This window comes from Larimichthys crocea, chromosome XXIV, assembly GCF_000972845.2.
Source record: "Larimichthys crocea isolate SSNF chromosome XXIV, L_crocea_2.0, whole genome shotgun sequence".
NCBI lineage: Eukaryota > Metazoa > Chordata > Actinopteri > Sciaenidae > Larimichthys > Larimichthys crocea.
In genome coordinates, this window is record NC_040034.1 from 19,657,861 (window position 1) to 19,670,510 (window position 12,650).

The window sequence follows — 12,650 nt, forward strand, 5'->3', positions numbered from 1 at the left end:
TTCTTCTTTTTAAAAAAAATTAGAAATAGGTTACATTATCTTTAAAAAAGTCACTGGTTGGTGATTCATTTGTTCAACGTCAAGTCACGTGACTTACATCACTATGTAGGTACGGAGCACAGAACGAGGGAAGGCATGGCGACGGTAGAAAATAGCTTTGAAACAGAGGATGCACCGAGTAGTTTGAAATCACCTGTGTGGCGGCATTTTGGATTCCCTATATACACAAATACAACCATGAGAAATGGACAGACAAAACCAAAACAGCATGTAAATATTGCAAGAAACTGCTAACATATAGCGGCAACACAAGCAACATGCAGCAGCGTATTTGCCACCACAGTGAGAAGCAAAGTAACGTTACGCCACCTCGTGAGTGAAAATTGCACATTACAGCAGTTAACAGCAGTTTACTGTGAGATTGTTTCTAAAGAAAGGAGATATTTGTCATGTATTTTGTTGTTTAACATGACCATGTAAGTTGCACACAAACTGTTTGAGAGTTTCTGTAAAGAAAGTGCCTGAGATTTTTTTCCTCCAAATAAAAAGATAATTTTATTATTGGTCATAATTGGTCTGCAGCTCATTTTAATAAAAAAAAAATCATATCATGAACAAAAAATCGCGAACCGTATCGAGTCATGAGTTGAGTGTATCATTACATCCCTATTGATAATCTTTATATTTATTACAGTGAGGCCAAGATGCATCACTTTGTGTCCCAGGATTATTTGAACTGTTAACACTGTAATGCAGGCAACAATAAGTGAAACAATGAATGTGATGACAATCCTCTAATTGGGATAAATTCATATGTTCCTTACTTTACCTAAAACAAAACTGGTTTATTGAAACTTATTTTCATAGTTTTTGTTTAAAGCCGCTGTCTTACTATTACTACAAGAATGTCCGTTTTCATTTTTTTTTCTTTTTTAAGCTTGATCCGCTCTTACTTTTCCTCCTGGTGGTTATCCTCCCCCTCGCTGAGCTCCTCATCATCCACCAAGTGTCCGAATGGCTCTGAGGAGATGGACACCATATTGGAGAGGATGAGGCGGCTGTCACTGCTGGCCGTCAACACCAGCTGGTCATGGCTGTGGTTGTAGCGGACGCTCCACACCCTGGGACAAAAAAAATAAAACATGTTAGCAGATACGCATTTAACAGTGCAGCAATGTGGGCAATGGATGCATTAAAGAGTACGCAGCCATGTACTATATGTATCCTCAATCAATCCCAAAACAAAGCTCTGTGTGGGTGAAAGCAGTGAAATTACTATAGTGTGCAAAGCACTCACACATATATGTTGTACAGGCAGGCCACACATGTTGAAACACACACACAGTCATGCAGAGAACCTGTCTGTCTGTATCTCTCATCATGCAGAAAATGCAGCATTCTCACAGTGGGATTCACAGTTAAATATTCCTGTCTGGATGTGTTTTCAGGTGCCAATTCAGAAATTTGGAGCATTGCAGTCTATATTTGGTTTTCACGCGGAATAATGATCATAATCACAAACTTCATGATCCTGGTTTTTATAGTACCAGTATCTCAGATTCATTTCTTGCTCCTCCCTCACTCCAGTTTTGTCTCCATCTTTCTTTTTCTGTGATTGTCAACACTGTTTTCCCCTTCTTGCTCCTTTATATCCTCTTTCCTCCTCTCCCCTTTGTGTTAGTCTACGTCGCTCTCTCTCTCTCTCTCTCTCTCTCTACGTGAGCCCGGGGCACAGCTCAGAGTGCGGTCCCAGTTCCCTCACAGGGAGGGATTGAGGGATAACCAAGGCTGTTGACAGGAAATCAGCCTCGGCCACGCTGTTCCCCGCGCTCCCCTAATCCGCTTCCCTTCTAAAAAATAGTCCCTAATACCCCCAGCAGCCCCGAGGCCATATCCTGGCTGCGCTCTGAAAAATGAGCGTGCACAACAAACACACACACACACACACACACTGGGAAACACCCACACACACGTATGTGCATCACGCTATGGATGAGTGTACACACATGACAAACGCGCATACATACATATACACACACACACACACACACACACACACACACACACACACACACACACACACACACACACACACACACATATGCATTCTTAAAACACACACGCATTTTTGTAGCCACACATAGAGATAAAAAGAGAGCCCAAAAATACAGATATACACACACACACACACACACACACACACACACACACTTATCTCGTATCTGAAAAGATCCCATCTGCAGCTATCTACAGTTATGGATATGTTTGCCAAGTCTATCTTTCTTTTGGAGATAACGCCTTCTCTAGTGTGTGTGTGTGTGTCTGCCTTTATCAGGTAAGGATTGGTGTGCTGCAGCAGTAGCCCAATTTGGCTTGCAGACACACTGATCATCTATTCAGCTCACACAGAAGAGTGTCTCCCATGGACGTGCACGCACACACACACACACACACAGTTCTGCAGTACACTATGTTCAGCTCTTAGCGCTGCCCGGAGCTTCACAGAAGACAACCTAAAACAGGACTGGGCTGCGTCCGACCCACAGTGAATGAATCCTTATTGACAAAACACGTAGCTGCCTATTTAATTAGTAATTCATGTATTACTGCCTTTTATTGCATCAGCAGTAGTTAGGGCATTTCATTAGTTAGGAGATAAAGCCATTAATAAAACCAGAAACCAATCAACAGTGGAGCGACTGAGTTATCATCATGTTTATCATTATTGTTAGTGAGTTTTCCTGGATGTGCCTGAATTACACTCTGATGCTGTGTAAAAGGCTTTTTCCCATTACGCAAATACAGTATAATTATATTAGACACAGGAAATTTGGTCACATTCACACAAAAGTTGTAAAATGAAATGAAATGATAAATTACCTTTTTACTTATTTTAGTAATATTTCTTGTCAATTCTAATCATGCAATAAAGTTTAGGATAATATGTTGTCCAGTGAGGAAAAATTGGAATCTGAAACACGATTGGGCACGATAAAAAAGGGGAGTGTCTGTTCGAAAAATGTCTTTTTATATCAGATTTGAATAAAGATCTGTTAAATCCATCCACTTCTATCATCAAATAAAGCTTCTTTAAACTTACTTGGTACAACAAAGTTACAAAAAGAAACATTTGACTCTTACCCCTGGTGGCTCGTAGCCAGGAGGCTCTAAGTTGAAGTTTTAGTTGGCAAGATTTTGAGAGATTTCTGCCTACACTCTAACGCAATGGAGTTTTAAAGTATTTTGGTATACCATTTCATTATATTGCTCATCTAGGAGGAGTGATTCGAACAGGAACAAAATCTTCTGCACAAAAAAGAGGCATGGGGTTCCCGTAATCTTGACCAAACTGTGTAATTGAAATTAGCTGGAGGGTCTGTTGCATAACAAATACAGCAGACTGTAGTGTATATTTGGTTAGCTGTAACAGAAAAACTGTGACTGCAGTGAGAGTAGTATTGTGTATATAATATTATGTTTTAAAGGCATTCATTTACAACAACCCAAGTACATAGATCTTCAGCGGTGGCAACATGAGGCCCATGAGGTGAAGTAACTCCTAAAAGTAATTAATTTGTTTTTGAAAAATATTTTTTTGCCAAACCCCATGTACAGAACAAAACTATAGAAACTTCGGTTCGCCATTTTTAAGATGAGATACGTGACTATGTTCATTACTCTCAGTTTGGATACTTACTGTTAGTACCCTTCTACGTAGTACACTGTGTACACTATGTACTTCCTGGTATAGTGTGTTTATTTAAGCAGGGTAGCGTCACAATTCGAGTACAGTTGTTGTGCACTTACCTGAAATGACGACTGCAACATTTCACAGTTTTTTCTTCTTCAAATACATCACATACAAAGTAAAGATAGGAAGCAGGATTCTCTCAAACTTCAAATTATTTTATACATTGGCACATAATGCTAGTTATCAGATATTGGCCTTAAGAAACTTGTAGTTGCCATAGAGTAATAACCTGTAGTTCAAAAATATCATAATTCGTTAATTCATGTACTAAAATTGTCTGTTTGGCAACCAAACATGTTTCTGAGTTACTGTAGCGCTCAGGGACACCCCCACCAATCCACCCACCAGTGGGAGTGCTCCTCCAGGGTCTTCACAGGCTCCTGGACATTGCGAACGTCCCAGAACTTGACCTTGCAGTCATCGCCACAGCTGGCAAGGTAATACTGGCGGTTGGGGTTGAAGTCCAGGTCACGCACCAGCTGGCCATGGGCGTTCTCTATACAGTAGATCTGACTGGAGAGGGAGAGGGAGAGGGAGAGGGAGGAGATTAGAAAGGGGGGAAAAGACAGGAGGCATGGAGGGGAAGACAGATAAGAGGAGAAAAGCAGATAGAAAAGAGTTAGGATGGAGGGATTGGAAAGAGAAGAGGCAGTCAGGAAGAGAAATGACAAGAGATAGGTATGGTAGAGAGAGAAAGAGAGAGGGGGATATGAAAGAACAACAAAGGGAGAGAGAGAAAGAGACTGATTCACAGGGTCCACACAAGCTAGAACATTCCCAGGCTAAATCAAAGCCTCCTCTGTGTCTGTGTCTGTCAGCGAAGGCCAGGCTCAATAAAGAAGCCGACAGCAGTGGTGGTAAATTATAAAGGCAAGCCTCATAACCGCACAGCCTTGAGTTCCTGCTAGAGTGAAGTTAACAGAATGACATGACAGAGGAAGAGAGGCGCTCTGTACAATGTGTCTCCTTCCATCTTTTCCGGCCACCTCCACCTCCTTTCATCCTCTATACATTTTCTCTGACTCACCTTATCGTCTCTTCTTAAATATATACTTTAAAGAAAATAATGATTGCTCTTTTATTAGCTTTCTCCTCTGACTTTTCAACAAAAAAAATTCAACAAATTCATTTCTTATTGGGAACTATAGTTACAAAAATAGATTTCTTTCTTTAGCTTTCTTACTGTGTTAAAGTGATTTAAAGCTGCACTTATTTCATATTTTTTACTGTGAAAATGGATCAATGTAATGTAAAAGATGCTACCCATAATGACAAACCCAACGCCAGTTATTCCTGAACATTGCAGTCTCCCTCAGCTTTATAGAGCATTTTAACCTCTTTTAGCTCTTAGTTTTGATTGTTCTGGTCCACAGATCCTCTGCTCCCACTCACATAATTTCCAGATGCAGCAGGCCGCTGTTTTCAACTAAAATAAACCCACAGTACAATACCTACACCGCACCAGACAACATACAAAATGACAGACTAATTGGTAAAGTTGCATGATATTTTTCCTAAAATTATGAGGCCAAAACAGAGCTACAAGGAGAGTGAATCTAATATTGGATGAATCAACTGTCAGTCAAGCCTTAATACAATTTCATTTCAACAGGTGAGTTGTATATAAATTCACCCTCAGTACAGTTGTCATGAACGGGGAAATTAGCTACAGAGACCAAAACTGTTTTTTGTACCAGGCTGTAAACATGTTTATTTCTGCTGTGAAGTTGGACATTTGAACATGGGGACTTATGGAGACTGACTCACTTCTGGAGCCAGACTCAAGTGGACGTTTAAGGAACTGCAGTTTTTAGCACTTCCGTATTGGCTTCAATTCACAGTGACTGAGGTTGCTGCTTGACTAATCACAGACAGACATCACCCCGTACGTTTTTTCATTCTCTGCGCACTAATGTGAAATTGATTGTGACAGAGGCTTGTGAATATTACCTTCTATCTTTGTAGTTTTTTTTAAGTATTGTTGAAGCAGCTGATAACAGAACTGCTCAATCTGTGGTTTTGAGGACTTGCAGGTGAAAAAACATTGAGCTGTCTGTTCACCAAAGGAGTTTTCCTCCATTATTCTGGTCGGTGTTTACATCTCACCTCAGGCCTGTTTTAGTGAAGCGTTACAACACCAGTTTCTCTCCATAGGCCATCACTCTGATGAGCACTTAAATCAGTCAAATAATGTCAAAAGGCCTGAAACACTAAAATATCCATTTAGAAAGGCAAGTAAAATAATAAAATTCTATATTTACAGTTTAAACACTACCAACCATCACTCAAATAGAATTCTGCATGCTGTATATACTGTATACAGACATGTATACATGCATATAAGGTACAGACTTCATGCATATAAAGTAATCCAGAAGTTTATACAGTACTTCTACATTATTAATTGCAAACATGCAATGAACAATCCTATTTATGCAAATGTAGCCCTTCTACAATGAACAAAAACATAAACGCAACACTTTTGTTTTTGCTCCATTTTTCATTAGCTGAAAGATCTAAAACATTTTCTATATACACAAAATAACATAATATTGTTCACAAATCTGTGTAAATCTGTGATAGTGAGCACTTTTCCTTTGCCGAGATAATCCATCCCACCTCACAGGTGTGGCATATCAAGATGCTGATTAGACAGCATGAATGTTGCACAGGTGTGCCTTAGGCTGGCTACAATAAAAGGCCACTCTGAAATGTTCAGTTTTGTTTTATTGGTGGGGTCTGGGGGGGTCAGAAAACCAGTCAGTATCTGGTGTGACTACCATTTGCCTCACGTAGTGCAACACATCTCCTTTGCATAGAGTTCAGGTTCAGATCAGGTTGTTGATTGTGGCCTGTGGAATGTTGGTCCACTCCTCTTCAATGGCTGTGTGAAGTTGCTGGATATTGGCAGGAACTGGAACACGCTGTCGTATACGCTGATCCAGAGCATCCCAAACATGCTCAGTGGGTGACATGTCCGGTGAGTATGCTGGCCATGCAAGAACTGGGATGTTTTCAGCTTCCAGGAATTGTGCACAGATCCTTGCAACATGGGGCCGTGCATTATCATGCTGCAACATAAGGAGATGGTCATGGATGAATGGCACAACAATGGGCCTCAGGATCTCGTCACGGTATCACTGTGCATTCACAATGCCATCAATAAAATGCACCTGTGTTCATCGGCCATATGCCTGCCCATACCATAACCCCACTGCCAATATGGGCCACTTGATCCACAACATTGACATCAGAAAACCGCTCACCCACATACACTGTCTGCTCTGAACAGTGAAAACCGGGATTCATCCGTGAAGAGAACACCTCTCCAACGTGCGAATGTGATGTGAGCATTTGCCCACTCAAGTGGGTTACGATGATGAACTGGAGTCAGGTCGAGACACCGATGAGGACGATGAGCATGCAGATGAGCCTCCCTGAGACGGTTTCTGACAGTTTGTGCAGAAATTCTTTGGCTGGTCTCAGACGATTTTGGAGGTGAACATGCTGGATGTGGAGTTCCTGGGCTGGTGTGGTTACACGTGGTCTGCGGTTGTGACGCTGGTTGGAAGTACTGCCAAATTCTCTGAAACGCCGTTGGAGACGGCTTATGGTAGAGAAATGAACATGCCAATTGCATGCTCCCCCAAAACTTGTGACATCTGTGGCATTGTGCTTTGTGATAAAACTGAACATTTTAGAGTGGCCTATTATTGTGGCCAGCCTAAGGCACACCTGTGCAATAATCATGCTGTCTAATAAGCATCTTGATATGCCACACCTGTGAGTGAGATGGATTATCTCGGCAAAAGAGAAGTGCTCACTATCACAGATTTACACAAATTTGTGAACAATATTTGAGAGATTTATTTTGTGTACATAAAAAATGTTTTAGATCTTTGAGTTCATCTCATGAAAAATGAGAGCAAAAACAAGTGTTGCATTTATATTTTTGTTCAGTGTATATGTGTGCAAGTGTAATAATGTAACCAGGTGTATATAATAATGATTGTGAAGCTAAAATTAGCAGGCTGTCTTTGTGGCCTCTTTATTGTTTTTCTAAATAAAAGAAGCAGCAAACCAACTGAGAGTCAAAGAAAAGAAACCCATTTAATTATAAAGTGATAATTCATTAGATCTAGAGCTCTGCCTCTGACATAAATGCAACACGAGGAAGTAAAAACCAGGATTTGTTGTTTTCTTCAACAACAGTTCCTCTCCGGGCTAGCCTAGCAAAGCTCAGTTTGGCACGGTTTTGTTCAGCAGAGTGGAAAGCCTCAGTGTTATGGCCCAGCTGGATATCAACCGCAGCTAGCCAGCTAGCTAGTCACCCCGCTGATCACGTTAGGCAATTAACATGCTAATTAAAAATCTCATTAAAATAAGGGAGGTATAAGAGAATGACCTGGGGCAGACCGCTGGGCTTCAATTAGGTCAAGACAACTCAGGGACTGTGTGTCTCTGTATGTGTGTATTTGTACGTGCTGTCACTGCCGTTGAACCGTGGCGTTTGTGTCAGCATATGGAGCTTGACAGAAAATGTCAGATAACAAGAAGAGCTTCCACTGAAAACGCATTTTTTAACGGAGCTAACACTGAGCATGAATGCCTGCTGTAAATGACTTATCCTATTGAAATGAGTGCACTTCTTAGCATACATACATACAAACATGATTTTAAGAAACAACCCCTGTGTAATCCTGCAACACTAGGAGGTCAGACTACAGATTGTAGTTGTTAAACACACACTGTCTTTTTACATTCACATATCATCAGTGTCCAATATAAATCCAAGCACACTGCATATACTGTCCACCAACCTCATGTAGTAACCTGTTACATTAATGAGTACATATTTATCACAGCACCCTTGTGTCATTGCTTATTTCTATGTACACATGCTCAGCCAATAAAGCTGACTCTGATTCTTAACTTGTCTATTGTCAGAGACGTATTACTTATACCATGGTTCAGCTTCACTCAAATACATATAATACATTGTTTTTTCAGGAAGATAGAAAAGCTCACAAAATAAACCAAAAACACAGTGATGAGACACAATTACCACCAGAAATGAAAATCTATATTTACACAGTGAGACATGAGTCAGTCAGTCAATGGATTTACCTGTTTTTCTTTTTTTCTAAATACTGACCGTAGATGGAAGTATATGCATGGAGTATATGCACCTTCAATATACAGAAAAAAATGTGCATGAACACGACGTTGATAAAACACAACTAACAAAGCTCTCATCGTCTAACATGCTCAATGTTCAGGTAACATTAGCAAGTTTCTCACTTTAGACCGCACTGGTCGTCACTTGTGACAGACAAACATTGCATTGGTGTATTACATCAGCTGTAGATAATGTCACTTACGTGGAGCACTCTTAAGCTGCATCACTTTAGCTCCAGGAGTTGCATATCATATCAATAATTCATCAGTAAATTCTGAATCAGGACCTCCAGTACAGTATGTGTAACAAATGTTGAGCTGGACCAAAATGGATTGTACTGTGATACGTGGATTTGATATGGACATTTGATATGGATTTGGATAAATGTGATTATACCCCAAACTTAGAAATAGTAACATTAACATTAATATTTTGGGTTATTGTTCCTGGTTATTGATGAGAAGCACTGATTCATAGCGATCGTCTTGATTTGTGAGGTTTATTTTTGCACAGTACAAACTCTCCTATTTGGTTATTTTATTAATTTTCCTAATAAATGTTTCTTAATAAATATTCAAAAACCTTTTACTATCTAAATTAATGTTGCAACATAAACTACATAAACTGTGGTAAAGGATTTCTATCCATAATTCCAAACGACTTACGGTATGCCCAGCATCACACATTAAGGAACATGGTTCTCCTATAAGAAAATAATTAATATGTATATGATATGTTCTAATCTGAGTCAACTTGAAACTTTTGGTGAACTTCACTCAAAATAGCAATTTCATGTGTAATTTTGAGCCGGAGCACATGATTTATTTACAGTGCTCCCTCCCTCTCATGTGTGTGACTCAGAGGTAAAAGGCGTGACCCCGGGCTGTAGGGTGGCTGGTGTTCAACCCGGCCCGCCGTGGAATGGGACGTACCCGCCGTGTGAAAAGGAAATGGAGCAGGAAATTGGGTTAGTTTCGCTCTTTCCCTCTCTGGTGTGTCTAAGCAATCCCCTCCACGTGCACACACACACATACATACACACACTCATGCATACACTCCCTCGCCCAAGGCTAATAGTAGAGAGACCTGGGACTTTTTTTTGTATGTGTGTGAGTGTGTGTTTGTGTTTGTATGAGTGTGGAGGATTAGAGTTGTGGCCAGCCTAAGCCACCAAACACACTCAATCTCAAGTCATCCAGCCAGCTAGGCTGAGTGTGTGTGATGGGGGTTGATGAGGGGACAGGGGACCTATTACACACACTGTTAGGCGCTCACAGATAAAAACATAAAACTGGGAAAACACACTCCCTCAAATACTGTTATGTGTGTAAATACGGACAAAGATATAGGTGTGTGAGAGGGAAGCTACAAAGGTAGACAGACAAGCATTTGGCCATCACACACACACACACGTACACACACACACACACACACACACCCTCCTGGCTTAGTCTGGGTGATAAATCGCTCTGCTGAGGGGATCGACTGGAACACAGACGCTCACAGTCTCTCTCTCTCACACACACACACACACACACACACACACACACACACACACACACACACACATACATACATACACACAGTCTCTGTTTCTATGACAACTGCCGTGGGGAGTGGGGGGTGGGGGGAAGAAAAATCGAAAGAGGAGAGCAATCATTTCATCGCTGATCAAAATTAAAGCCTGGCTTTGAGATGGAGCTGGCAGAGAAAGAAAGATGGGCAAAAGAGAGGGAGGCGAGCAGGTACTGGGAGGGAGGGAGGAGGAGAGAAGGTGGGGGAGTCTGCCCATGCATAAAAGTAAAGGAGCATTACATCAAGCAGCCTAAATGACTGAAGAGATCTTGATGGTTAGCATGAAGTGCTCACAAAAGTCGCTAAAAAGAAAAAGTAATGTCACATCTAAGAGTAAACTTAAAAACAATGTTTCATTATGATCCAAGATGTCTGAATCAATGAGTACTTGTCAATAACAGTGTAGCAATCACAAGTCCAAATGTAGCCATTATTATCAATGCGATGATCTGAACCTTCAATAAACAGCTAAATCAAAGCTTAGCAACTGTAACTAAGCATGGCTTGTCTTTGCAAACTATGAAACAGTGAAAGAAAATAGTAAAAAACGGATTAAACAGAATATTTATTATCTGTAATGGTGTAAGGATGGTGATTTTAAAATGTTTTATTAGTCATTAAATTATATTTTTCATATATACACAGTGTGGGGTATAGTTACTTTGAAAAGTAGTTAATTACATTACAATGTTACCATCAATTAAAAGTAATCCGTTAGGTTACAGCGTTACCTGTGAATAAAAGTAACGCGTTAGAGTACTCATGCGTTACCAAAAATTAAAAGCCATTTGCAGCGCCTCACACATGCTGCAACTTAACTGACACAGACACACAGCCTCATTTAAATGCACTGAGAAGTCCTGACAATGAATAACGTCAGTCATCCAACCAAACTAACTCTGCAGGATAACAACAACAGGAAAGACAGTCAGCAATATGCCACATAGCGTTTTATTAATTAACTATTTTTTGATCAGTCAGAACAGAGGTAATTCCTGTTTTGTTTTTTTTAACCCTAATGCAGTTATGAAAGTGCATTTAAGTGCGCTTAAGTAAACACAGTCGGAGGTAAACCAGATCCATTTAGAAATTAACGAGCAGTCAGCGATCTAACAGAAATGTTAACAGCTGCCTCTATGTCAAACAAAAATGATAACAGGTCGTATAACACAAACAATAAAATCTGTCACTGGCACACAGGCAAATGACAAATGGCCTAATAGCCGAACTATGAATATACTATTCAAGTGTCACAGGCCTAAATTCACTTTACCATCGTCCACTTACATTTACTCTTCAAAGTAGTGATTCAAACATAGCAGAAGAAGATTTTCGAAACAGACACATCCACAGGTGGCACAGTACTGTCTGACAAAAAGCAGGCTGCATTTGGAATTTTTCTTTCCTTATCCGCAGAAAAGTTACTGATTACTTAACACTTAACACTACTTAAGACACGAAACTAACGCGTTACATTACACGTTACACGAAGAAAGTAATTGGAGTACTCCAATAAATGTATATATTTATGTGTATTGGCTTACATATTTTCCTTTGGCAGTGTAACGTTCGCTATGGCGATTTGAGATGGACGACATGCTCAGATTGCTGCCTAACAGAGTGAGTGAGAGTTTGATGGTCATGTATTGCGTTCGCTACTGCAGAGGAAGTTTGTGTTTATGAACGCCACCACAACGTCTCGCGACCAATCTTCATCAACCGAGTGGTCTGGATCACTATGCCAGTTGCAGCTGGGAGCCAGGTTACATTACTTAAAAGAAACAGTGTGCTCCCAACTATAGTTCAGTTCAGGTTCTGCAGCGCTGGCACAGCGCTAAAACAAAGAAGCCAATGTGGCTATGCTGTTCGGGGCCAAAAATCTATTTGAAGGATAGAATATGGGTCAAATAGTTCCCCATTAAAAGTATTTCTGCTTAAAAAGCCCATTTCTATTAGTTTGTCCACGTCAGCTTGTGGGGTTACTAGGTTACATTGGGAAAAGCCTGATTCATGGCTAGCACAGCCACAGAGTTTAAATTCCAGCAACCGCAAAACATGGCCTAAAAGTATTTTTTGTTATAAAGTTTAAGTGAATATATAATTACAAATATATAATTCAACAGGGAAGTCAGGTCTTACCTCAGC

General features: G+C 40.3%; 1 protein-coding gene across 1 annotated transcript in view; it reads right to left on the reverse strand.

Annotated features, from left to right (window-relative positions):
• The window catches only part of eipr1 (EARP complex and GARP complex interacting protein 1), a 64,742-nt gene that overhangs the window by 6,042 nt on the left and 46,050 nt on the right, over positions 1-12,650 (reverse strand). The window contains exons 7-8 of the mRNA XM_027275209.1: positions 4,097-4,264; positions 954-1,121 (exon numbers count right to left, since the gene is read on the reverse strand). Of these exons, the coding sequence (XP_027131010.1) occupies positions 954-1,121; positions 4,097-4,264 (336 nt within the window). The remainder of the gene's footprint in view (positions 1-953; positions 1,122-4,096; positions 4,265-12,650) is intronic.